Genomic DNA, 27,940 nt, shown 5'->3' on the forward strand with positions numbered 1-27,940 from the left:
GTACACTGCATACACTCAGCATGTGAGGTTTGATTCACACGGACAGCCCGAACGAACGCATACGAATCAAGGGCGTTTTTGTTAAAGGTGCGTGTGTTTCGCGTGCGTTTACGCATGCCTAAAATACGCACGTGTATCGTACCTGATAAGGAATGAATGGTGTGACGTTACTAAATAAAAGACAAACTTTCAAACGTTTGAAATCCACTTGGACCATTAGTAACTTGGTAGATTTTTTCTTGCTCGCTAGATATTGATAAATCTGTATTCGTAATCTGTGGTAATATGAAAACTGTCACTTGTCATTTCGCGCTCTTTCATTTCTAGTGCAGATAAATGAGATAAATAAAATGGGGTCCAAAAAACATGTCTAGAGCGACTATTGTATCGTTTTCTCCGATGCCAAGTCGATTGAATCGAGATTCGGCCTTGCATTGATAGTATTGTAGTTTTAAGTTTATTTTAAGGTACTTTAAGGCGCATTGCGCATGGGCGTTCGTCGGAGGTTCGACGCACGCCTGTACGCATCTTAGTTCCGCTAGTTGAGTCTCGCTCTTTCTTAAGGCAAAACTATGGCATCGATATTTAATATCTACAGGGTCTACAGCACACAGCACTAGTTTAACAGAGCACTTGCTGATTTAAAACCCATAAAAGGGTATTGTGTAGGTGTTATATCATATTAAACGAATTCTTCCACCTCTTTCATTCACCAGTTGTAAATGCATCGAGTGAAAAGGATGGCTGAATTTGTTTATTGCCAACCAAATTAAAGACCGTGGCTCGACGTAGAACTAATCTAGTCTTTTTCTTTCTTCATCACTTTTATTGTCACGAAAATGAACATCATGTCTTGCACCAATTTTGTAAATAACTGTAGTTTAATCATGAGAATCGACATGTCTGTAAATTGGTTGTTGAATAGAGTGAATTCCCAGTTGTACTGTTTTTATTGAGAGCAATTTAAGAGATTATAAATCATAAATTTATTTGTATGTATAAGTACTTAATAAAGAAATAATTTTGTAACAGCATTTTTTTTACAAAACCAATACCTATCCCTCGTAAGATCTAGTTATTTATATTATAGGGAAGAATCATGCGCTCATTGGTGCATAAAAGTTCGGCTGTAAGGAGTTCACAGATCTGCGAAATCGACATCAAGCCCCCTCCAGACTATGTGCGTGAATCGCGGGCGAAGCGGCTTCGCGGCCGTGATTCGCAAACGAGTGTGGAGGGGGCTTAAGGTCGACCTTCACTGAGGGCCTACCGCGAACCACGTTCGAAGTGTTACCTCCCTGTCACACTTACGTACGAATTTACAAGTGCGACAGAGAGGCAACACGTCGAACGTGGTTCGCGGTAGGCGCTCTGATCTGCTTACCGAATGAAACCGATGAAACTTATATTTTGAAGGTCGACCTTTCTTCAGAATCCTTTACTATTTGTTATCATTTATCTTATAAGTGTATGTTTCTCCTCCCGCAATCGTTGCAAAACGCTAAGACGGGGGTTTTTAGTTCAGCACACCATTTCCGAGTTTGCCACTTTCGACCGAATAACTTATCCATGGAATGCGATAAATTAAAAAATAATCCATTGATGTTGCCATAGAAAAACCTGTTTAATCGTGAAAATTGTCTTATTTCATTTAATCAAATAAAAATGGTGTTCAAATGGTGTTCAAAGCTATCTTATTACAGTTATTACCGTAATTTGATCCTTATAACTACATAAAATAGCAAATTACTATTATATAATCAGAAATCATAACAATATCTAAATATAGTGTGTCAAAGGTCTGTTTGATTTCAAACATAGACAGAGAGAATCATACTATTTTTGTCGAACACTAGTACTAGCACCCAAAAGAAAAGGATGAGTATAGTTTTTTTTGTTCCTATTTACTGACAAGATTTGATTGACCCAGTATATTTCAAATTTCATATTATTTTGACAAGCGGATAAACTATTAAGCCGAATGAAAAACGCCTTTAGGAATGTCAGTACAAACGTCATGTGAATGACACATGAATGACACTACATTGACAGTCCCAGTCTGCCCTAGGAAAGGCCTTCGTTTTCACTTCCTCTGTTCAGAATGAATCAAGAAGGCGTACTGGCTTGTTGCGCCGTTTGCAATCAGCGTACCGTTAGGAGATGTTCGCGTTGTCTCAGTATTTACTATTGTAACACGGACCATCAACGCCAAGATTGGAAAAGACACAAACCCGAGTGCGTGCCAAGAACACCAAAACAAGGTCCGAGAAACGAGAAAATTGGCGGTGTTTCGACATCTACGGCAGAAGCAGTGAGAATAGGGGAGGTGAAAGACGACGCGCCTCACGGCGGGGCTAGCTGTGGGCCGCAGAGCGTTTCGACACCCGACGGAAGTGCAACAAGTGATACAAGACGTTTGAAAAATTCAAAGAAAAAAAACGCGATTAAAGAAGTTAGTGTGAGTAAACAAAACGCTGTGAGTACCTCGGGGGTGAGCTCGGGTGCTGTTCCTAAGAATCGGAGCGTGATATCTAGTGTTTTGTGTGCTAGCAAGGATAAGGACAAAGTGAATAGTGCCATAACTTACGAAGGGTCGTCTGAGCAAGAGATTCTAAGTGAATCGGCGCAGCAACTTAGTGCTGTGGAGTTTTCGACAGCCAGTACAACAGTGAAGGCTCCTAAATCAGAGCCAAATATGTTGGCGGTGGCCGGTTACTCCGGGGAACAAGCCCCTATGAAGGAGTATCCGGAAGGGACAGTGAGGAACAGTAGTGCGCCGTTTGGCCAGCCACAGAACAGTTTCTACATGGACCCCAGTGACCAGTGGTACAACATATGCCAGCAAGTGATTAGAGACATGACACAGTTCGGTGTGTGTGTTTTGGACAATTTCCTTGGACAAGAAAGGGGACATTTAGTGAGAAATGAAGTGTTAAAAATGTATAGATCAGGTATTTTTCAAGTGAGTATGCATTTTTTTTATCTGACTGACACCAAGTCGAGCAAAACAAAGAGGCACGGCCGTACCATCCTTTTCTCGATTACACTTTTACGTCACAATTTGTTAACTAACTATGAAATTATTTTTCTTGCATAAATATTGTTGTTATATAGAACTGATTGGTATAATTTACTTTGAACTTTGTTACCAAACCAAAGTGGGGCTGGCATGTTGCTAGGCAGAAACATGGCAGTGAACCAAGATTTCAACAGTTTGTTTACATAGGATGAATGTCATTAATCATAATTTTAATTATTATTAGATCTTAATATTAGCTTCTATGTTGTATGCAGCCTACATTTTCAATAAAATACCAATAACGCATCCTATGGTTGTTGCCTACTGATAAAGTAAAATACACTGAAATGATTATCTTCCAAATCTTTTGTGATTTCAGTTACTCTTAAACAAAAAACTCATAAAAAGGAGATGAATTAATTGTGGCATAATTTTAAAAATATGATGATGATGCTCCTGACCAATTTCGGCCACAGCAACTGTGCTCTGGAGTAAGCAGGAATATATACAGTTTCAAAAGGTGCACTTATTGCCACATGACATGGCATTCATACACACACTCTATTCATTATAAAAATAGGTTTAAATTAAATATAATTAAATATATTGCATCAATAGTAGAGGATGAAATAATGTGCCTGTTTAGTGTTTTGCAATTTACCTCCCACTTGATGCAAATATTGTTATTGGTAAATTTGCTAATAAATACATCAACATCAAACATCAACATTTATTCAGCAAATAGGCCACAATGGCACTTTTACATGTCAACATGGAATTTACATACAAGCAAAAAAAAACACATCAACAATGATGAAATACATCTAACTGTAAATATCAATTCAAACTAAAGTATTAATAGAGATGTATAAAGTCTATAAATGTCTAATTACAAAATAAACTATAACTAGTAGTTCGCCCCGAACTGAGAACTCGCGGTTAACAAAAAAATATTAGCGATTGACTTTGTTGCACCTACTTAGGTACTCGTATAGTGCGACATAAAATAATAGAAAATAAATGAGGGCGCCACTTTCTACGTAACTGTCACATTTTTGACGTAAAATGCTTACACACGGCAACAATTTAGTATGGACATTTTTGAGTTCCATTTTATTTAATTTCTACTATTTTATGTCGCTCTATAGGTGGCAATGGATCAAAGATCGCGTGGATTTATTGCAAGGTCTGTGGAGCCCTTAACTTATTGATTTAAGCAAAGAGTAGTATGTATAATATAGTTGGCCAAGCAGATCTTGTCAGTAGAAAAAATGTAGGCACGAAGGGATATGGTCTCATAGAAAATTTGAGTTTCGCGCCTTTTTCTACTGACAAGATTTGCTTTTTTGCATCAATTTTGAAGCGCCATTTACAAGTTTAGCGTTAAGTAATATAAATGGCGCTATTTTTTCGAATAAAGGGCTTCGTATACGGCTGTCTCTCCCCTGGATATAAGTCACCACCATAGAGATTAAAATAAACTGTATCTGTGCTAAGCCGAAATATTTCCTGTCAAATGTCAAATACATATATTATGTTTATTGTATTTTATTTTTATGTTGCTAATTATTTCAAAATGGTAAATCTAAAAACGATATTATAAAAGTGTAAGTCGAGCACTTTCATTTGATACTAAACTCGACCATGTTTCTTGCAAAAAAATGACCAGAATAGCAAGACCTCTCACTAACAGCTTTTTGGCCTTCCAAGCTCTTCTAGCTCAATAACCTCTTGATCGGGCCTGCTCATAATTTAATGACTAAAATATAATGCCCTCAACTACACGTTTACCCAATTTCATTTAAATTAGAACAAATTTACTTAAGTTATTGAGTATCAAACTATCTTCTGACAGTTCAGCTTAAAAACATCGAAATGCCGAGACGTGCCGCTAGCCAGTTTTATTTAACTAGTAGTTCGCCCCGAACTGAGAACTCGCGGTTAACAAAAAATTATATAGCGATTGACTTTGATGCACCTACTTAGGTACTCGTATAGTGCGACATAAAATAATAGAAAATAAATGAGGGCGCCACTTTCTACGTAACTGTCACATTTTTGACGTAAAATGCTTACACATGGCAACAATTTAGTATGGACATTTTTGAGTTCCATTTTATTTAATTTCTACTATTTTATGTCGCTCTATAGGCGGCAGTGGATCAAAAATCGCGTGGATTTATTGCAAGGTATATGTGGAGCCCTTAACTGATTGATTTAAGCAAAGAGTAGTATGTATAATATAGTTGGCCAAGCAGATCTTGTCAGTAGAAAAAATGTAGGCGCGAAGGGATATGGTCTCATAGAAAATTTGGGTTTCGCGCCTTTTTCTACTGAGAAGATTTGCTTTTTTGCATCAATTTTGAAGCGCCATTTACAAGTTTAGCGTTAAGTAATATAGATGGCGCTATTTTTTCGAATAAAGGGCTTCGTATACGGCTGTCCCTCCCCTGGATTTAAGTCACCACCATAGAGATTAAAATAAACTGTATCTGTGCTAACCCGAAATATTTCCTGTCAAATGTCAAATACATATATTATGTTTATTCTATTTTATTTTTATCTTGCTAATTATTTCAAAATGGTAAATTTAAAAACGATATTATAAAAGTGTAAGTCGAGCACTTTCATTTGATACTAAACTCGACCATGTTTCTTGCAAAAAAATTACCAGAATAGCAAGACCTCTCACAAACAGCTTTTTGGCCTTCTAAGCTCTTCTAGCTCAATAACCTCTTGATCGGGCCTGCTCATAATTTAATGACTAAAATATAATTCCCTCGACTACACGTTTACCCAATTTCATTTAAATTAGAACAAATTTATGTAAGTTATTGAGTATCAAACTATCTTCTGACAGTTCAGCTTAAAAACATCGAAATGCCGAGACGTGCCGCTAGCCAGCCGCGTGTTCAAAGTCGAATGTAAGAACTTCGCTTCGCTTCGCTCGCTCGTTCGATAAAAAAAAACAACAAACATACAAAAAGAAACAAATAAATATTATAGGACATTCTCACACAGATTGACTAAGTCCCACAGCTAATAACACTATCTTATCAATAGCAGTTACAAATGAATTATTGTCTGGGAATTCTATTATGTTCAGAATACAATAATTATGTTATTTATTGTTTTTAATCTCCCTTAGATAATGTTGAAAAGCAAAAACATTTCTAAAGGCTTCGTCACACAGGCGCGCATTCCGGGCGGGGCGTGAGCGGGGCGCGCCGCTTTTACATATAAAACGCTCACGCCGCGCCTGGAAAAGTGGAAAACGCGCCTGTGTGACGAAGCCTTAAAACTTCATTACTTACCCTTCAAGTTATGTACTTCCACTTTTTTTTTGTTATATGTAGGACACCATTTACAGTACATTATTTATTTATATAAACTTTATTCCACAAAAAAATAAGTACAAATTGCGGACTTAATGCCTTAAGGCATTCTCTACCAGTCAACCAAAGTACATGTTTTACAATGTTAAAATTTTTGTGATGTACATAATATATATGGACTTTTACATGGGCAGTTACAGTAGAACACATCTTTTTTTTCTTATTTATTTTATGTCATTGGAATGATAACTTCTCATCATTTAATGAAAGTTTAAATTTGATTGTGTTATCAACCATATGCAGGCTCCTACCTGCCACTCCAAGGTCTATGTCAAGGTGTTAAAAGTATCTAATAGTATTATCATTTATCATATGCAGACATAGGAATCCGTGGGCCAAATTTTCTTGACAGGTAGGGACTTCCTATATCGATAAACTCAATTATCGATGCTCATTCTATATACTAGTGATCACTCGAAGGTTTGCTTGTAAAAATATGTTTTTATTAAAAGTGTAAAAATCAAATAACATAATAACTCAATTCAATTTGATTGATAATCAATCAATAAAGAGGTTGAGATAATATTGACTATTTCATAGTGCAATAAGTATTACGCCCTACCTTTATATAACCTAGCAATTATTTAAAATATGCTATGTGTGAATTTCATACTTGTCTTCAAAGCAATAGTTACAAAAAACAACACAATGTTGGGGGCGATCACTAGTATATAGAACGAGCATCGATAATTGAGTTTATCGATATAGGAAGTCCCTACCTGTCAAGAAAATTTGCCCCACGGTTTCCTATGTCTGATCATATGTAAAAACATTTAAATAAATAAATAAATATTATATAACTATTTCACACAGAATTAAATGAGTAAAATAAAAAATATATAAATACTTTAATATACATTATACATAGAAGGAACAAATATTTGTCATAAACACACAAATAAATGCTCTTACCAGGATTCAAACCCGGGGCCTCTTACTTCATAGGCAGGATTACTACGGAAGGCTTAGGAGGCCATCAAAACATTTAATTGAATACGCAAATAGATACAATTTTATACATAATATTTTCCTTTGTATTGTTTGATTTTTATTTTATTTATTCAATTACAATAAAATTATAAGCTTACAGTAGTACCAAAGCGCCTATAATGCTAACAACAGTATTTAACAATACAATAATGTAACAGTAGATCTAATGCATATTTAATTTCTAAATGAATTCATTACATAATGAGGGTATTTTACTAATCAAAGTGGAACACGTCGGCATCCTGGCTTAAAACGAGTTGGTTAAGCAGCGCTGGCGCACGAGCGCCGGGCGCGTTGCCGGCACGGCGCATGCGAGGCCCCGCTGTCGGCGCCACGAACAGCACTTTCTCAAAAATGGACGGCAAAGTCGAGGTTGCTGATTAAAAAATAGGTCTCGAAGTGCGTAGTTTATGGTCATTCAAAAAATTAAAAAGTTAAAAACATTGCAGTCTCGATTTCGGGACTGCAATGTTGCATACAAATTCCATTATTTAACGAGTTCCAAACTTTTTAAAACTTTAAATAGCCATATCAAATGAAGGCATAGGTCCCTTAAACAGCCAAACAGATGATCAGCACTTATTATTATAATGGTACCGCGACTATTTAGGTGTCTCAAATAGGTTGGCGTATTTTCAGCAGATAAATACACTTCTTTTTTTTTTTAAAGGCGGCAAGCAAATGTTTTTAATGGTTTTACTTTTTTCTGTGAAAATTAGAACGTTGCTTCTGTAAAATATTTCTATTTATTGCACCATTTTTGAGAAAAGCACTATATATGACTCGGCTGGAAGGCTACTTGCTGGCTTCGGATTCAATTAAACGGACTCCCAAGGTTGACCGTTTAAAACGAATCCTCAGCCAGCAAGTAGCTACTTCCGATCCTCGACAATAATGTACTATTAATGCATGATACACATATTATATTGATGATTGAATGAGGATATCATATATACCAATGACGATCGCAAGTTTCCGTATCTTTTGTCCTCTTCTAATTTCCTAGCTTTAAACCCCCTCTTAACACCACTCTTCATCTTCATCCATATGTCCTTGTTGCAGAATAGTTAGTAAATAATGTATGTTTGATACAGGCAGGTGAGCTGGTAGCCAACCCTGGCAGCACGGACGCGCACACGGTCCGAAGCGATCGGATCACCTGGATAGACGGCAAGGAGCCACATTGCTTCTACATCAAGCAGCTAATCAACCAAGTAAGTTTTTAACACATTACTGAGGTACCGAGACTCGCGGTACTAAATTTGTATAGCGAGAATCGAAAAACCCGGGAATTCCCGGCTCCGGTACAGTTTTTGTGTATGTATAAAACTAAGATAGTACCGTGAGAACAATGAACATGCTAATAGTCCCGAGACGATCAAACGCGCTTGTCCCGTAAGATTGACAATCGCGATTGATCGTTTATGAACTAGATTGAAACGGTTGTCAAGCACAGTTATGTGAAAGGCGATGGACAGAAGAGTTGGTTGACACCATCGATTGATAATTTCGCTATGTGAATGAAATAAGCAGTTGCGTTTCATATTGCCCATCCTAAATAGGTATGAGAGCGGCTATCTGTGGCGAGGACTTTCAAGGAACTTTTGACCCAGTTCCATATGTCCGATTGAGCTAGAATCCAGAATAGACCACGTAACTTCAGTTACAAATGTAACAATGTGATGTTATTGTATAGTAACCACTTGGCTGGCCTGAATGGAAATTGAAGGAATTAGCTATAGAAACTCTGTAAAACCCAATCTCATTCATCTTACGCTTATGAAAAACGTGTCTAAAGAAAAGTACAGTCGATGAAAGAATATCGCAAATGATTATTTGTTTGTTACAAACATACTGAAAACATTTTCTATATCTGTAATATTAAGTTAGGTACCTTCAACCACTCACTTCACACGTAGATGCCGGTATTTCCCCGACAAGGCACAGGCGAGGAAAATCTAATGTTTACTCGTGTCAATACGATTGTTATTGTTTACCTATGACTGATACTGTATGTAAACAATTATACTGTAGTGTGACTGTAGTATACATCTACGTGATTACAAGAAGTATTTAAGAGCCCATCAACGTGCACACTATGCGCCACTGCTAAATAATCGTGATTATTTAAATTTAACGAAAGATATTGAAAAAGAGAGGCCGGAGGACTGTATCTTATATTAAAGTATTACCTTTTGAATACATCAGACTTGATTCTATGTTGCTGGATTCGTCGATGTATGAACTCAAAACAAAAACGGCCGTTTTATCTTTGGACGCATAGATTGAAGAATCCAGCAACATAAAAGCTAAGTTAATGTATTCAAAAGGTACTTTAATACAAGATACAGTACGTAGCGGCCCCCTTTTTTCAATATATTTCGTTAAATTTAAATAATCATGATTGTTTAGCAGTGGCGCTAGTGTGCACGTTGATGGGCTCCTAATAAGAAAGTTTTGTTTCTTGAATTCCGCAGTAACAAACTGATTTTGGATAAGTTAGAGAAATGTACGAAACATCATTCGATATTTACTAGTTGCTCTTACATCGTGAGGTGGCTTTGTGCAATGTGAAATCCCAATTGAACTAGAGTGGAGACTATAACCTAAAGCCTCTTGTAACGTGTGCCTAATACCAGTGCCCTGTTTATCAAAGCTTGTAACTTGTAATACAAGTGGAAGTCCCTTTCTAACAAAAGCTGTCAAAAAGGGACTATCACTTGTATTACAAGTTACAGGCTTTTGATAAACGGGGCACTGTACATAAATTAGTTTATACCGAGCTTGAAAATGTAGGTAGATTCCTATGTACTTGGTATTATCATTAAGTAGGTACTTATTTACAAAGGGTAAACATACGTGACAAAATGACGGTGTGCATACGTACCTACCTGTACAGTCATTTCCGATTATTTACCTATTTATGAATATTGCTCTCGTTTCACAATGCTTGTCACGTAGACATTCGTGTTATCTAAATCCTAACTAATATCAAATATATATGTAACTCCGTATAAGATAAGTAAAGTCTAAGAAAAAGACGTGCCTCGGAACACCAAGAAAAAATTACTCGAATAGATGGCGCCATACCTTTCGCCTATACTCGGGTAGATGGCGACACCGTTTGATATTTAAAAATGTTAACACATATCAGTGAAAGAACATGGGTCAAAGTCTATTGGCGTTCTAAATAAAATAAAAAATCCATATATGTATATGTACATGCATGTTTTGACATTCTTATTCATTTTCATTTTTAGTTTTAGTCCTGTGTCGAAATATGGCAGTAAATTTACTGTGACAATAACCCTCTCTATGCTAATATTGTAAGAGAATTGAATTAGGTCATATACCAACCAAGGAAAGTGTGTCGATGACCTCCTGTACCCGAGACTGGAATCGAACCCCACACCTTTCGAACCACGGTAGCCATCGTCCCGATTTCCGGAGCTTTTGCAATTTTGTATAGCTCTTGCTTTAACATACTTACCTATGTATTGCTGTATATTTATATTGCTTGCTTCCGTATATTATACATTAATATAATATAAATTACTATTACATATTTAAAGAATAATAATATGATACCAGGTTTCGGTTCATTGCATTCCACATTTTACGTATAGTCGTAATATTCATAGACGATTTCTAAGAAATCGGCACATTTACTGTTTATTTTTATCTCAAGTCCATTGACCGACCTATTCTGTAGGTATAAACTATTAGGTTCATATTATCTGCAAGAAACGATAAACATAGTGCGCTATTAGCTAGGTATTAGCAATCTATATCATCCATTTTGTGACGTAAAGTCATTAATCATGCAGTAGTACTGAGTTTATAAAGAAAACAGTTACCAATTTTTAACGGATCTTGAGTTGCTTCAAGATAAAAGAAGTGTGCACTTTTCGCAACTCCAATCAAAAAGTGCTAAAACCTGATTTTAGTTTGTCTGTTTAAGCTATAAGCTATTGTATATGTTTCGTCATGTCTGTTCAGAACGCATCCTATGTGACGTCACGGACAGCCGATTGCGTCCGAAATTCGAATATCGGCAACGATCGGATGCGTATATAACTTCCGCCGCCAGCAGCCAACCAAAATCTTCCAAAATATATTGAACGACAAACTCTAGTTGTACTGCATTAATTTTAATTTACAAATAAATATTTGTACACAAGTTTAAAATAACAAGTCTTCATTGAAGATCCACTTAGGCATCCCTGCACTATCTAGAAAGGAGCCTAGCCCTCAACATGTATATCATTCTGTCTATCAGTTCGCCCTGTCTGTCCTGCTTGTCTTTCAATACTGTTACTAGTTGATTTGTTTGAATTGTTACAACACCAAAATTTGTAGTGATTCAAAGTTGTGTCCGTGCTGTGCAAGCGTGCATTTGTGCAATGTGCGACAATTTGCAGCTGGAGAGTTTGCTACATATTTTATTTATCCCCTATTTTATATATCCCCACAAATAGTCATGTCATTTATTGTTATTGTTATTTTCCCACAGATTATATTTTTTAGCTTTAGTATTAGTTGTACTTAATTCTAGTTTTATATTCATTTTATAACACTTATTGTGCAATAAATGAGTTTTTTGGTAATATTCGATATCGATCTGCAAATTGGTTTACATTTGCTTAATGATTTGTAGAAGGTGTAAAACGCGATGGATGGTCGGAAAAGTCGGAATTTGCATTAAATTACTTAATCTTATCTTGAGATAAGTATCTCGTATCGCGACGCCATTTCCTACATATCTCACTATTCATTATATGATATGTTTGACAACGTATCATAAGGACACGATTCACGAGCTACATATTTCGATTTTAAAAGCGCCCCCCAAACGAAATCATCAATCGCGATTGTCAATTATATATCTACAATTCCAATTATCACAACAAATGTTATCGCTAGGAACTATTATTATTAAATGAGCATAAGTTTAAAGGTTATTTACTCGTAATAATGCAATGAGTAATTGTTTTGCAATAGATATGTACCTATGCAAGTATCCGTCGTGCAATATGCAATGGCATTACTTGAATACCTATAACAAAAAATGTATAAACCACTCCAAAAATATCTTCTACAAGCTTTTATTGCTGACTGTAACTATCTAGTACCTCAGGGATTTTCATTTAATCCGAAATTTTTTAATCAAAATTGTCTGCCCAATCTAAAATGAGACTTGCAAGATTTGATCACATTCACACAGAAACGTTACAGTAACGTCGTAGACGTAACAGGTAGAAAGATGGATAGGTAGGTATAATTCACCCTATGTGACTCACTGAAGTCAGACTAATTTTACGACATCTTCTACTTTGATTTAATATGTGCCGCATGGGCTGTATGTAGAGCATGCCAAAAGTATATAATATATATAGGTAAGGTCAATGTGGGGAAGACCGTCTATATATTCTAACTATTGCGTTTGTACACAATACACATACTCCACTTACAGTCGGTTGGTAGATTTGGTGTAACAGAAGGAGCGAAGCTCTGCCTTTCTGACTGTGTCTAAGCGGTCTTCTCCACACTGACATCGAAAAATATTACCCTCCTTTGTCAGCCTTGTTACACTGTAGGCTGTAAGCTGCCATCTGTCCGGGATTCCCCGGATTTGTCCTAGTTTGAAGCCTGTCTACAGGAGCCCGTAGAGAATTCAAAATAATCCATCTTGCATTTTGGAATCTCTAACTTTTTCCGTTGAATTGAGTGTGTAGTAAGATGTAAGATCTTTATTGAACGTTTTCATTTCAGGTGGACAACATAATCCTGAGGGCAAACAAGATGCCTAACAACGGGAAGCTAGGAGACTACACGATCAACGGCAGGACTAGGGTAAATACGAGTATATCATATTATTATTTACTAGCGACCCGTATAGCTTCGCACGGGTTAACAAATTATACATAAACCTTCCTCTTGAATCACTCTATCTATTAAAAAAACTGCATCAAAATCCGTTGCGTAGTTTTAAAGATCTAAGCATACGTAGGGACAGACAGACAGCGCAGCGGGAAGCGACTTTGTTTTATACTGTGTAGTGATACCATCGCCGACACTATTCACTGATCAATCTCGAGCCTTTGAAACGACAACATCAGGAGCCTAGTCTAGTAGGTATTGGTATTACCCCACACCGGGAAGAGGTTAATTAATATAAATCTGGTAGACGTTAGTGCCCCCGCCAAGACGAGCATTAAGTTATTCTGAATAGTCAAAGCGATTAGCTGATACGTCATGACGTTTGGGGTAAAATAGTTGAAGATACTTATGACGTCATACTCATTGCGTCGACTGTGACTACGTTTATACGACTGTGATTACGTTATATAAAGTTGAAATCTTTAAAAATTTAGATAGATATTAAGCACATTTATTTATAAGGATTAATAAAATGTTACAATACGCTTAAACGCAACGTTGAGCAGCGTTGAACCCATGCGACTAACGGAATTTAGAAAAAAATATACATATTTAGGTACCTACACCTTCTTGTTTAATAACAGTAGGTATGATTCATTTTAGTACGGTGTCCGTAAACATGTTATCTCATAGCTCTCATTTGGTTTTATTATTGACAGTAATTAATCCCGTCTTTTTGTAATAGATAATTTTCTTCTTACGTTCCCATTAAGATTAGGTACATCACAGTACCCCTTAGCAATTAAGTTTGTTTTGTTAACTGGCCAACTTTACCTTACAGAGTGGGTACCTTTGGTATTAAACGTTGAAAAAGCAACGTGGACTTATGTGATACATATTAATAAACACTACCTTTGTTAGTTTTTCCGCAGCAGAGGCAGCAAGCATCAAGCATGAAAGTCAATTTTCCAGAATCAGTCGGATATTTTTAAGTTTTTTGCTAAACTTCCTAACCTATTGGCCAATAAATTTTATTAGAACAACACTGGAATTAAGTCTCTCTTAAATTTCTTAGTCCACGGTGCATGTTGAAGGAATTAAATGTGGAAAACTTCAGAACAATGTCATCAAAAAATCCATGGGTAGTTTCAACACTTCCAACAATAAAACCGTTCTTCGCGTTGGCGAATAGGGTAATAAGAGATCGATATCCGCATATCTACCCCTTGGCAAACCATCGGGGTCCCCCACAAAAATGACCGTCTGTTTTCAATTCAAGTCATTGTAGCAAATTTCCTTTTTCGATGTTTATTGCTGAGAATTGTTGAGTTTTGTGTGTAACAGCGGCTAGATGGGGAAAATTGAGTCATGGGTAGAAATAAGACAATCAAATACATGAGTATTTTATTTTTTAATCACCTTATTATTTATTACTTTCTAGTAATAAACGTAGGTATTTAATTACACAAACGGGTCTACCGCGATATAATTTCATTGTTTTTACCTTTAATTCCGATTGAAATTAAAAAACACTCTAAAAATTTAAATCGAGAGGACGGGTACAAATTATCGTCTACTTGGGGACCAGTGATTCAAATGTTGAAACCAGCGGATGTATCTTCGGACCAGGGTACGAATACTATGAGTATTGCGTGTCGTGCCGTGGACAATAAACATTAAACTCTGACGGGTAGCTACAATTTCTTTGTCTACCCCGAACATTTTTATAAACTATACTCGGGTAGTTTAGTGGTGTTTTATTAATATCTCCGTTGACATTTGTTGGGACGTCAGTCTTTCCGTGACCACAGCTGGTGCAACTCAGCTGAAACGTCGGAATGAAAGGTAAAAACAATGAAATTATATCGCGGTAGACCCGTTTGTGTAACTAAATATGTGTACATACAAAACGCGAGAGTTTAAACTGTTATAGTAATAGACGTCTTTTTAAACCTATTCAAAGCAATACATTACATAGCAGAGAGCAATGTTCAACAAATATTTTACCATGCCGTTTCTCAAAATTCACTGAAAATTGCAACGAATTTATTGCCTACTTGTATCGTAAAAAGCGAAACAATGATAATTGCTTACCAGTACACTAGAAATAACTAAGTAATTAAGACAAGTAAATCACCACAGTGAACCAGTTGTTGTTTACTCTCTTGTCTAGTTGCGTTTACTCGTTTATCCACATGGATAAAATCTGTATTGTGTCACTCTCGCACTTTTATGTGATTTGTCAGTGTTAAATATTTTTTTCTGTAGGTAAACAGCTAATAGCGATAAACGACCAAACAAACAACTTATACACGAAGTTGTCCAATCAATCCAAGTAAAACCACAGTAACACACATTCTTAAGACATACGCACTTGAAATATCCAACCTCAGTCTCGTATCATACCTGTTTCGTTATCTTTCCATCGTGTTATCGCATTAGAATCGCTTTTTCGCGATAATAACCAAAATAACGCAGACGCATGCGCGCTGAGGGTTTGCGTACGTGACATCGGGCATGGCCGCCGTTCGGGGTGGTGGGGGCATTGTAAACACCGCGCTGCCGAGCTGACTCCAATATGTAGTAACTACCTTCGAAACCTCAATCCATTCCGAACCTTATGCTATGATAACAAGGTATAAAATGAAATGCGTTTTCAAATGTACTAACAGCAAATAATCTTATAGTCAAGTGAGCGAATCCCACGCGGCGCTGTTTACAAACTTAGCTTACGTTCTTACACATTCATTTTACATAGACATCCGTTTAATTGCAAACACGTGTGTGTGTCTAATGGACACAGTTCCTGTCAAAATGGTTCGAGACTTGTTAACCTACTTATATTGACATTTACAGCGGATTTTTAGGTCGTATAATTTTACATTACGATATATTTTATTCGTGTTTACCGTTCGGTGGAATGTAGGTAATCCAGATAAAAACGCGAATCTAATCATAAATATACAATCTTGTAATTTTAGCAATAGGTACATATTTCTGTCGATTCATTTCAAAGCTACTTATGCCTATCTACTCAAAATGTGTTAACAGTTAACACAAATGTAATGTTTATTCCGTTCACGTACTGTCAGCAGCAGAAGTTGCTAAGCTGGCCAGGGGTTCAAAATGATCTTGACGCGACTTTATTGTTAAGAGAATAAGAGCGTGTCAAAGTAATTTTGAACACCTAGCAAATTCTGCTTCTGCTGCGTACAATTTTGTAGCTGAATATTAATATCCTATTTTGACAGCTGACTTCTCAAACGTGTGGCGCCGCCATTAAAAATACAAAAAAAAAAGCGGCCAAGTGCGAGTCGGACTCGCCCATGAAGGGGTTCCGTATTTAGGCGATTTATGACGTATTAAAAAAAAACTACTTACTAGATCTCGTTCAAACCAATTTTCGGTGGAAGTTTACACGGTAATGTACATCATATATTTTTTTTCGTTTTATCATTCTGTTATTTTAGAAGTTACAGGGGGGGGGGGGGGACACACATTTTACCACTTTGGAAGTGTCTCTCGCGCAAACTATTCAGTTTAGAAAAAAATGATATTAGAAACCTCAATATCATTTTTGAAGACCTATCCATGGATACCCCACACGTATAGGTTTGATGAAAAAAAAAATGTTGAGTTTCAGTTCTAAGTATAGGGAACCCCAAAAATTTATTGTTTTTTTTCTATTTTTGTATGAAAATCTTAACCTCGTAAGTCCTGTGTTTTTCCGACAGCAGTAGTCATATCTGCCGGCTGTACTATACCAAGTACAAACCAAGAATAGTGCTTCAGACCGAAACAAAAAGATGTCGATTTTAGAGATTTTTTGAAGTGAGGTCTTATTTTCAGTATTTTTTATGGTATGTTTATTATGTATAGCACCTCTTTAAGAAGGAAATTATTGAAAATATTTTGTACTTGTGTGAGTACATTGGGTATTTACACAGTATAATAAAAAAAGTTAAATGATTTATTTAATATTAAAATTAAATCATATATTTTCTCTAAACATCACTAAAGTAAAAATTTTACTTTATTACAACATAACTAATCTTCTTCTTATACAAAGGTGAATTAAAAACCTCTTTTCATTCTTTTAATACCATACTACATCCACGGAGGTTGGATTTGGGTGCTCAAAACCTGGACTAGATCTCCAGACCTACCCCTTGCACTTTGCCCACGTCGCGCCCTTGTGCACTTGTGCTTGTACCACGGCTACGCCCACCTCATTGATCACGAGCACTTTGAAATCGATGACTAGATACACGTCCGCATACTGCAACTTCTATTTCTCCATCTTCATATTCTGAAAACGAAGAAAAGTCCCTATTTGATTCTTGGTCGGGTTCAGATATAAACATATCTTCATTATCCGAGTCCTTGAAGTCATAGTTATTGAGAAGTTGTGATATTTGCTTTTCATCAAACGCTAGAATAAGAAAAAAAGTACTTGTAAGTTAGACCGAACGTACTACCGTAAGTACAAATTATTTTGACCAATCACGACGCTCCTTAAATATGTAGGTTTCTTTGAAATATTGTTTATTTTACAATATTTATAATTTAAATATACTAATACATTCGTATGACAACAGAAAAAACAAGTGATTACTTGAATATAAACCGATTATCTTAGCTCGTGCTAGCCAGCGACCTGACTGTGTGGCCGTCTTGCGAAAAAGTGACACTGACACTGACAGTTGACTTTACCTGTCTAACATGGCGAAATTGACCATAGAATATAGAATGAGAATGACCGTGTCAGTGTTGCCGTTGTAAAGAAACTACCCGGTAAATAGGGAATGAAAAATTTGTACTTGAGTAAGTACATTAGGCAGTTACGCCATCTATGTAGTTAAAATTTCAGGTCTGAAGTGCTATCCTTAATTTGTACTTGTACAAGTACGCGGGGACTTACGAGGTTAATGCGGTTCACAGAATACATCTACTTACCAAGTTTCAACAGTATAGTTCTTATAGTTTCGGAGAAAAGTGACTGTGACATACACGGACAGACGGACAGACAGACAGACAGACATGACGAATCTATAAGGGTTCCGTTTTTTGCCATTTGGCTACGGAACCCTAAAAATTGGCACATGCTGCGTTCCATTTGAAAGAGCACTCGTTGTCGTCGACCGGAAACGACATTGAGGCAGGTCGCGGACTAAGGACCTCGTAAACAGCCTCCGATTTAAAAATAATTAAACTTAAGTACTTGTAACTGGCACGCGATAAATCTTGTGACGGTTAGTGTAGGTCAAGTTTTATGTGTTGATTATTTTATATGCGCTCCAGATTTTACATTGATTTATTGTTTATGGTTTAAAAAAGTAGATGAAAGTTTCATAGTTGAACACCTTGAGGTTCACTCACTAGATTTACCTATGCATTAATATGCACGAGGAACTGCAGAGAAAATCAGCACTGGCGACTATGCATATATATAGTGGAAAGAAACTGTCAGTCGATCGGTTTTAGGGCTATAACCACGAAAATCGAAGTTCGCAAATTGCGGGCATTTTTCTCCATCACTCTAATTACGCCTTCATTGGAGTAAAACAGAAAGATCCTCGCAATTTGCGAATAGTATTCGTAAGGTATTCGCCGAATACCTATCGGTTTTCGCGGTAGTCCTAACATCATGATGTTACATGTAACTAGTTGTATGGGCCAACCATTTCAAGAGCCATCCGCTACAAAATTAAAATTATTATGACCACCGATCGCGGCACGGTTTTGGAATAGGTATAAACAGCTTGTCATCGGGTCATCGCTCTGTGCCAAGCCGTACCTACGTGATGCCACACTAATAGGAAATTTTGTACAATGTAGGTATAGTTTGTAGCTTTCTAATAGAGCCCGACGACTAATCCTATTGTCTATTGTTAAGTAAAACCGCTCGTGCCACGTGCCACAACCACCTGCATAAAAAATCGTTCGTTCACTTTACCCACGTAATTGAATTACAATTCCTATGGAAATTGCAATAAGATTCAAAACGGACTAATGGATAAATATTTTGTTAGGATGTGTGTGGTCCGTTCAACTCGCCAGCACTCAGTATTTCGGTTACTGAGTTCCGGCGAGTCGAACGCTACAGAACCAGTCTAAAATGTGTCATCGAGATGCGTAACAAAGGCGTGTTATCGGAGAGCGCACCTACCCTATTTTTTTGAGCGTTGGACTAGCCCGCGCTCAGGTGCCTAATAGAATAATTAAGACCCTTTTTTGCAGGTAAGTAGCACGTGCGGTTTTACTTAACAATAGATAATAGGATTAGCCGTCGGGCTCTACTAGAAAGCTACAAACTATACCTATAATCCTTTCCGAAGTAGTTTCCGTGTGTGTTCTACAGTTAGTACAGGTATTTTCAGTAAAAAAGATGTTACATATATTGGATGGGTAATAAACAGGCATCGGAGTTTTTGTCGCATGGTAAGACTAATAGCAAGCTATGGAGTCGACATTTGCCATAAATGTAAACTCTTATTCATACTCATACTCATGATTAATTTTATTTAATATGAGAACAGATTACTAAATAGTTACTACGTATACGAGTTTAATTTATTATTAATTTTGAGCTGAGTGATAGAAAAATCACAAACAGTACATTGTATAACGGACCGGTCGGGATCATATATTATAGTTCCTCGTGGTTTTCTATCCAGTTCTGTATAAAGCTTGAAGTGAATAAGAGTTTACATTTATGGCAAATGTCGACTCCATAGCTTGCTATTAGTCTTACCATGCGACAAAAACTCCGATGCCTGGTAATAAAATATGCCACAAAAATGCCGCTTACTTATGTCTACTCTTTTAATAGGTCAGGTGGACGGGCCGCTTTGAATAACTTGCGTTGTCGAGCGTGACTCCATACTTGAAATCTCGCTTGGCATATGGAGTAGCGCGCGACAACGCAATTCATGAAGCTATTCGGTCTCGAAATGCTAGAAATTTTAAAGTATCAGAATAATATTAATAGCTAAGCGACGCTATCAAGAATGCTCCATTCACTAAAACAAAGATTAGCCGCACTCATTGAGTAATTCAAGAAATATCTGTCATCGCCATCAATATCTTAAAACCGATTTTGTAACAAAACGATCTATTTGCCGGTGCAAGTCCCAATTGTTGTGTGGATAAGTACATACATAAAGCTGGTCAAGCAAATCTTGTCTGCAGTAAAAAAAGGAGCGAAATTCAAATTTTCTATGGGACGATATCCCTTCACGCCTATATTTTTCAAATTTGCCGCCTTTCTACTGACAAGATCTGCTTAACCAAGTATAGTAACAAAATACATAATTTGTTACTTTTATGCAAACATATTTTCTTTCAGTGATTATAGCGGACAAAATGATACCTATTGCTTCCGTTCGGTCACGAAACTCACAAATGGTTTCTCGTCCTATAAACGTTCACGGCCAAGCCCACGGCGAGCCTACGTGACGCCGCACTCGTAAAGGCATTATCTGCGGTTACACCGATTGCGGTAAACGAAGTTATGCGTTAGTTACCTCCTGGGTGCCTAGCCAAGGTGACAATCGCTTGCGCTGCGACGGCAAAACGTTTTGTGTTTCTCTATCACTCTTCCATGTTAGTGCGACAGTGACATTTGCGTTTCGTTCGCGCTACGAAGCGTAAACGATTGGCATGTTCGCTTCGCACCCTGAGGTGTCAAATAGTAGACTAATGGTTGTAATTTACTGCGGTTTTATCACTTTGTCGGTATTCGTCGTGTAATGGTGAAATCGTTTAAAATCCATTGAGAGACGATTAAATATAGTGAGCATTAGTGATCGGTCTTTTGTGCGTTAGATATGAAAAGCATGTTTTGAATAATATTGATTCAAGCGGTAGATATGTTGCCGAATACCATTTCGAATGACTTGGGTAATCGATTTCTCTGTGGGCTTAGCCAAGATGCTAAATTGATGTTGATGACTATGTTAAATTGAGACAATCCAAATCCAACATCTCTCTGGGAAAATCCCGCGAGACGAGGACATAAGGAAGTTTTATACTTATAGGTTTTTTTATATATTTCTTTTGTATTTTTATAGGTAACAAAACTACCTAGATAGGTATTTCAAGCCTACTGTTACTTTAAAGGAAGAAAATGCAATGAATTAAGGAATCTACATAGCCGTTTTTACTTGCTATCAGAGATAACTGTGCAGTCTTGAGCAAAGTATACCTAATCATAGCAGAGATACTCGTACCACGACTACCACGAGTCACTAATAATTATTTATTATTATATTGTCGATACTCGATACCAGCAGCCTTACCACGAGCTTTGACACTGACCTGACACTGACATATTCGCTAACGTCTGCGTAGCTTACTTTATGTATATGCATCTCGCTCGTACCTACTGGCATATTAGTGCGAGCAAGATATATAGAAAGTAAGTTACGCAGACGTTGACGAATATGTCTGTGTCAAAATTGTGGTAGCCGTATAGTATAGATAGTACATATTGTATACCTATTTGAAAAACTATTTGGCGTATATTTCATAAGTACTTAAATAAAACACTTAACACCGGATTATCATCACACACGTGTTCCACGTGCAAATGTCATGGCGAAATATATTTCTATTGTTCATTCGAAACCATAACGACCTATTTAACCTAGGATAAGACGCTCTTACGCCCTTTTACTGATAGAAGACTTTTTACAAAACGACGTATGTGCATTGTCCTAGAAAGGTCTTAGGTCGTTTTAGAAATAAACAATAGTAGCTGTGGGTGGTCTATTACACATCAATGACACAGCTGCTGAGGTTAATAAATGTCGATAAATCCTGCGATAATAGCTCTTATGAATTAAATGTTTAAGTTGAAAATGGATCGCAGATCTGTGTATAGTATTGTTAGCGGATTAGTTGTATAACTGATTGGTCGATCGACGAACTTTCTGTTATCTATTGTGTTTCTTATTCGGATCGTGTTATGCAAATATCTGAATGTGGACATATAATCATGTTAATGAACCAGTATCTCGTAGGACGTGGTTCATCTTATGTGTTCAGCCATCCATATCGATATTCATGATCATTTGCTTGTACAAGTAGTTACTATTGAGAATAGCTCTACTCAATGAGATGAAACAGCCACATGTTTGGGTTTTACACAAACCCTTACAAGTAGGTAAGTACTTTTTCCCAGATGATATGTCCTTCCTCGGGACTGTATCTCCATACCAAATTTCATTAAAATCTGTCTAGCTCAGCGCTATAACTATAAACTTCGTGTTCCTATCGATAAAAGCCCAATCGATAGAGCTAGGTATAGGAAACGTGCATGAACTAAAGGGGGCATGGGCAGCACAGGAGCCCCTTGTTTACTGGCGCGAAGTGACAAGCTTAACGTAGTGTCTTTGGCGTGGTGTCAATGTCAAGCTTAAGTTAGGTACCCATTTAGGCCACAAGATGGCAGACCGTCCAACGGGTCCCTTAAGGGGGGCCCCTTAAGTGGGCACTGATTAACAGTCCGCCGGACGATATCAACCTGTCAGTTAGAACAAAAAGTTGACATTTCCGAACAACTGACAGGCCGATACAGTCCGCCGGACGATATCAACCTGTCAGTTAGAACAAAAAGTTGACAGTTCCGAACAACTGACAGGCCGTCAGGGCCCCTTTATATAAAATTATGATGTACGGGTCTTATTTATTTAGGCGTTTATTAAACAGCTAAAGTAATGTTTATAATGCTTGTCTCCAGGCGATGGTGGCGTGCTACCCCGGCTCCGGCACGCACTACGTCAAACACGTGGACAACCCCAACAAAGATGGCCGCTGCATCACCGCCATATACTACCTGAATCTCAACTGGGACAAGGAGCGCTGCGGGGGCCTGCTCAGGTGGGTCAACCTTTTTTATCTTTATACACCGTGTTTTTATTGAATTCCGTTAACTCCGGGGTATGGTTAAGTACGTTTAAGAGAACTAAATGACATAGTTAATATAAAAAAAAAAGTTTTTTTTGCTTTTTTTACAAAAAAAAAATATGTTTAAAAACTAATTAAATGTAGCATATAGCGTTGTTGTAACACGGGCATTACATTTAACTCAACCAAACAATTGAAATCTGTGACATATCAATGTCATTTCGAACATCGATCGACCGAGATTGTATGTACTTAAGTTTAGTAGCAAATGTATGAACTCATTCTAAACACTAATCAATATGTAAACCGGCCCTAAGGCAAGTGTACACGCTTGTAGAGGCCTTATAGCAAAAAAATAAATCATTGATTGTCTCCGAAATGGAGTTAATTAGAATATCGGTATCTTTGAGAAAGTTACTTGATTTAAGCTCAGGAATGCACCCTTGAAATTAACGGAAATCAAAAAAAACACGGTGTATAAAGAAGGGTAGGTGGGTCAACCTTATAACACGCACGGCTCACTATGACGTCTCTTAACCTTTTGGACCCCAATGACCGATATATCTGCACCGTAGGTTCAACGCCAAATACCGATTAATCGGTCACAGACCACAGAGCAACATAGGTCACGTGCATATACATTAAGTTCAACTTCAGTTTTGACACCTCGATGATGTGGCGTCTCAGTGACAGCTTTTGTGTTTGACACGGCGTGGAAAAGGTTAAGTCTTATCACATTCACTGCCAAGAAAACGCTAAGTGTCTTCATTTTGTATTGGAAGCTCCCCGCTTGTCACTGAAAGTGTTGAGGGTACCGTGGGTTCAGCCAGCACTGCCAGCAGAGTTTTTGAAAAATCGTAGCGCTTTTATAGATCATAATACGGTTGCCAAATCATATGAATAGGAGCAATCTTGAGGTCTCTAATAACTTCATCGATTCTAAACCTGATTACAAAAACTTCGCCCGAAAGAAAAACATCAGGAACATAGGTCTAAAACGGTTTTTTGGTATTTTACGGCCTGGATTCTAACCCTTTTGACCTATAAAACTAGAGACAAGTGGCGTCAATAAGCAAACCTTCGACAGTTGCCAACATCATTGGGTATCTAACTATCTACACTCTACAGTATAGTATGAAGAATTTACTTAGCTTATTACCTATTTTAAAAACACATTGTTATTATAGAATAGAATAGAATAGAATAGAAATAATTTTATTCGTGAGCACAAACACAAAATAGAAACAGATGTAACAGATATAACAGAGATATAACGAGAGATGACAAGAGATATAACAGAGAATAAAAGGATAAAGTGCCACGAAATGGTCTCATCTCAGCATGTTGCTGGCGACTTCCAGCGCTGATCTTCCGATGAGACCATCCGGTGAAACAATCACGACAGGTAACATGAATACAAAACAAAATTAATATATAACATACAAAAGACAAAGACAGCAAAAAGATAAAAATACATTACAATAAATTACAATGGTGGTAAATTACAATTATGGTTTTCAGGGTGTTTCCCGAAGGTCTGGACGAGGTAGCTAACATCAAGCCCCTGTTCGACCGAATGGTTTTCTTCTGGTCGGATCGGAGGAACCCTCACGAAGTTCAACCCGCCTATGAAACTAGGTATGGACATTATTATTCACAACGACTTAATCGCGTAAAATTATGTTTTAAATTTACCTCCGACGTTTCTGTTGGATATACCGTGGACTACTCGAATGAAAAAACAATGTAAATTCACGAAATAGATTGTGCATCCGCACAGGCAAACGATTAGAAGAGTTACAGTTAGAGTTAGCTACTTCTTTTAAGTCTCGCCGTCATGTACAGTTTATCTTAGTTTGACTACCATTTCATAATGTATCTCTCAGTTACTTAAAGGTTAGCTGGAAGAGATCCCTTAACGGGATAAGTTCGCCTTTGTACACATTTACTGGATTATCTCTGTGTTATGTACTTGTTTTGTGCAATAAAGTGTTTACTACTACTACTACTACATGTATTTAAATGTTACATCTGTCTTAGGCACACTTGCACCATCCTACTAACCCGCGGTTAAGTGGTTAAACCGTTAACATATTGTCAAATTGTACTGGTAACCATGGTAACTCCAGGTTTAAACGGTTAACCCCGGGTTAGTGGAATGGTGCAAGTTGGCCTTAGAAGAGTTATTCCATATAACCAGAGTTTATGTTGGTACATATACAAACTCTATGTAGGTTTAATAGACACACGCCAACATCACTGTTGTAATTAAGTTAGTTCCGACACTTTCGAGGACGGCGTTGTCCCCGTGGTCTCGGAGAACACTGGCTAAAATTGACATCAACATCTTCTAGGCGAGCGTGTTTCTCGAACTACCCGCACTTGGTCTTGTTTATTAACTTGAACTTTTTGTGCACTAGGGATGTCACCCGATCGACACACAACACTCACGATGTTCGATTTTTCAACCTCCGATATTTTTTTCGCTTGCAGAGGCATAACATAATAGTTAACCATAATGCCATATCAACTTTTTTTTTGTTATATTTCAGATACGCCATCACGCTTTGGTACTTCGATGCCAAAGAGCGGGCTGAAGCTTTGAAGCGACATCGCCGTAAGTTATTTTTTATCTTTATTTATTTTGAAGCTTTTTGAAAAATTAACCATGTTCGTTTGAAGCCCCCTCCACACTCGTGCGCGAATCGCGGCTTCGCCCGCACGCACATAGTCTGGAGGGGCTTTATATATAAGGGCTAATCAACTTTTTCTTGTCACACGTTGCTATGGTTACGGTCTCCGGAGTCACTCTTAAAATTGTAGGTTTTTCGTATTTAAATGAACCAAACTTGCATTTCATGGTAGTTATACTTTCCATAATGGGACATCTACTGAGCATGTTAGTTGAACATGGTACAGCAGTTCTTCTAACAATCTATGCTACTATTGTCTCCTCGCTGATGGGACAGAATAATAACAACAAGAAATAGTTGATTGACCCATAAGTCTATAGGTATATTTTTAACCTCCAGCGCATAAACTGGATTTTTTCGCTGGCTTGTCTTGTCTTGGGGATGTCTATGGCATCTTATGAAATGCCTCGGATGATTTTAAAATTTAAATTTTTAATAATGTATTAGAACAAATTAAATTATTTACAGAAAATATTTTAATTTGTTTTTATTTCAAGTAGACACACTACTATATAAATTATAAACTTTAAATAAATGTCATATACTTACTAAGAAAAAGTGACCAAGGCCTCCAGTGCCCCAGGCTGGAATCGAACCAGCGTCCTCTGCTATCGCGGCAGGTGCCTGTGCCATTCGGCCACTGGGCCACAGCGGCATAGGTCGAATTTTTCCAAGTATATGCACTTCTTACTGAAGGCCTATGGCGCCCCCTGGCCACCTCTAAGGTAGAACAGCCTAAAAAGGTAAGGTAGGTAAGGTAGGCCTTGGTCACTTTTTCTTATAGTTCGTTTTTTTAGCATTAGAAATAAGGTAAACAATCTTGATGTGTCTTTTAATTGAAAAACACATTTTAAAAATAAGTTACGGCCAATATGTAACAATTATGAATCTATTACGATCATTTATATTCTTTTGCTTTCATAAGTAATAGTTTTTGATTTTTAAAAAGCGTTTTTCAATTAAAAGTCATGTCAAGATCGCTTACCTTCTTGCAAGTTCTTTCTAATGCTAAAAAAAACTAACTATAGTATATTGGTATTGGTATAGTATATGGTATATTGTACGTTGGTCGAAATAAATGAATTATTATTATTATTATTATATGACATTTATTTAAAGTTTATTTTTAATAATGTTGGCCAATTGATTGTTAATATTGTTATAGTATTATTTTAACTTACAGTTCTCATTTAAGGGGCCCACTGATTACCAGTCCGCCGGACGATATCGGCCTGTCAGTTAGAACAAAAAGTTGACAGTTCCGAACAACTGACAGGCGGATATCGTCCGGCGGACTGTTAATCAGTGGGCCCCTTTAGATATCACAGCAAACGATTATACTCATAATATACATGTCTTTTATATCATACGTATACAATACAAGTTATCATATGTTATCCAATGACTAATATGTTCAATATTTAAAGAAAGCATTAGTGGCTAATAATTAATTAATTAGTCACTCCGTGTAACATTGTGCAATAACGTTTCAAGTTTGCTATTTACAATTACTAAATATCTTTTAATTAATCGAGAAACCTGAATTAGATACATCACTAGGATTTTATGGCCATTGATAAGAATTCGTGTGGTTGTGTTCACACAGATATCGTTTTATATAGAATTTTGGTTTGTTGAATTATTATTTTATTATTATGAACCGCCCATATTTTTCAGTATCTAAGTCCGACTTTACGGGCTTTACCAAACAATTTAAAGATTTTTATATTTATCGTTTTCATCTGATCGATTAATGTAGTAGCATCACTAATTGTATTTTTTTTAGGAAATTATGACCTGGATTCTAGTCTATTAAGCCACTGTCATATTTACACCGAGGAGCGTTTTTCACATTTTAAATTACTATTTTTTTTTGTTTCAGAAAACCGCGAGGTGACTTCGAGTCAGTGATATTCGGAACCGCGCTCGTGCCGAGCGAGCCAGGGCTTCCGCCCTCCGGTGGCGTGTTTGACACTTCGCTGACCTGACCTAGTAGCACGGTCGCATTTTTATCGTTTATCACCATGCCTGTCACTTTCTAACAAGTATGTAAG

At 37.1% G+C, this 27,940-nt stretch overlaps 1 protein-coding gene across 1 annotated transcript; it reads left to right on the forward strand.

The window, feature by feature from the left end:
* The first annotated feature begins 2,047 nt into the window (after positions 1-2,047).
* Positions 2,048-27,879, forward strand: LOC134655709 (egl nine homolog 1). Its single transcript, XM_063511169.1, has 7 exons — positions 2,048-2,962; positions 8,499-8,618; positions 13,177-13,257; positions 23,027-23,166; positions 24,715-24,831; positions 25,746-25,810; positions 27,769-27,879. Exons 1-7 carry the CDS (start codon positions 2,102-2,104, stop codon positions 27,795-27,797), a joined length of 1,413 nt encoding a protein of 470 aa, XP_063367239.1. The 5' UTR covers positions 2,048-2,101; the 3' UTR covers positions 27,798-27,879.
* Positions 27,880-27,940: the final 61 nt, after the last annotated feature.

The sequence above is a fragment of the Cydia amplana genome, chromosome 17, assembly GCF_948474715.1.
Source record: "Cydia amplana chromosome 17, ilCydAmpl1.1, whole genome shotgun sequence".
NCBI lineage: Eukaryota > Metazoa > Arthropoda > Insecta > Lepidoptera > Tortricidae > Cydia > Cydia amplana.

What these genes read in the sequence shown, in the direction of transcription:
- LOC134655709 (XM_063511169.1), top strand. Translation starts at nt 2,102, where the DNA reads ATGAATCAAGAAGGCGTACTGGCTTGTTGCGCCGTTTGCAATCAGCGT. An exon ending in CGCTGCGGGGGCCTGCTCAG is followed by an intron (nt 23,167 to 24,714) that starts GTGGGTCAACCT and finishes TATGGTTTTCAG; the next exon opens with GGTGTTTCCCGAAGGTCTGG. An exon ending in AGCTTTGAAGCGACATCGCC is followed by an intron (nt 25,811 to 27,768) that starts GTAAGTTATTTT and finishes TTTTTGTTTCAG; the next exon opens with AAAACCGCGAGGTGACTTCG.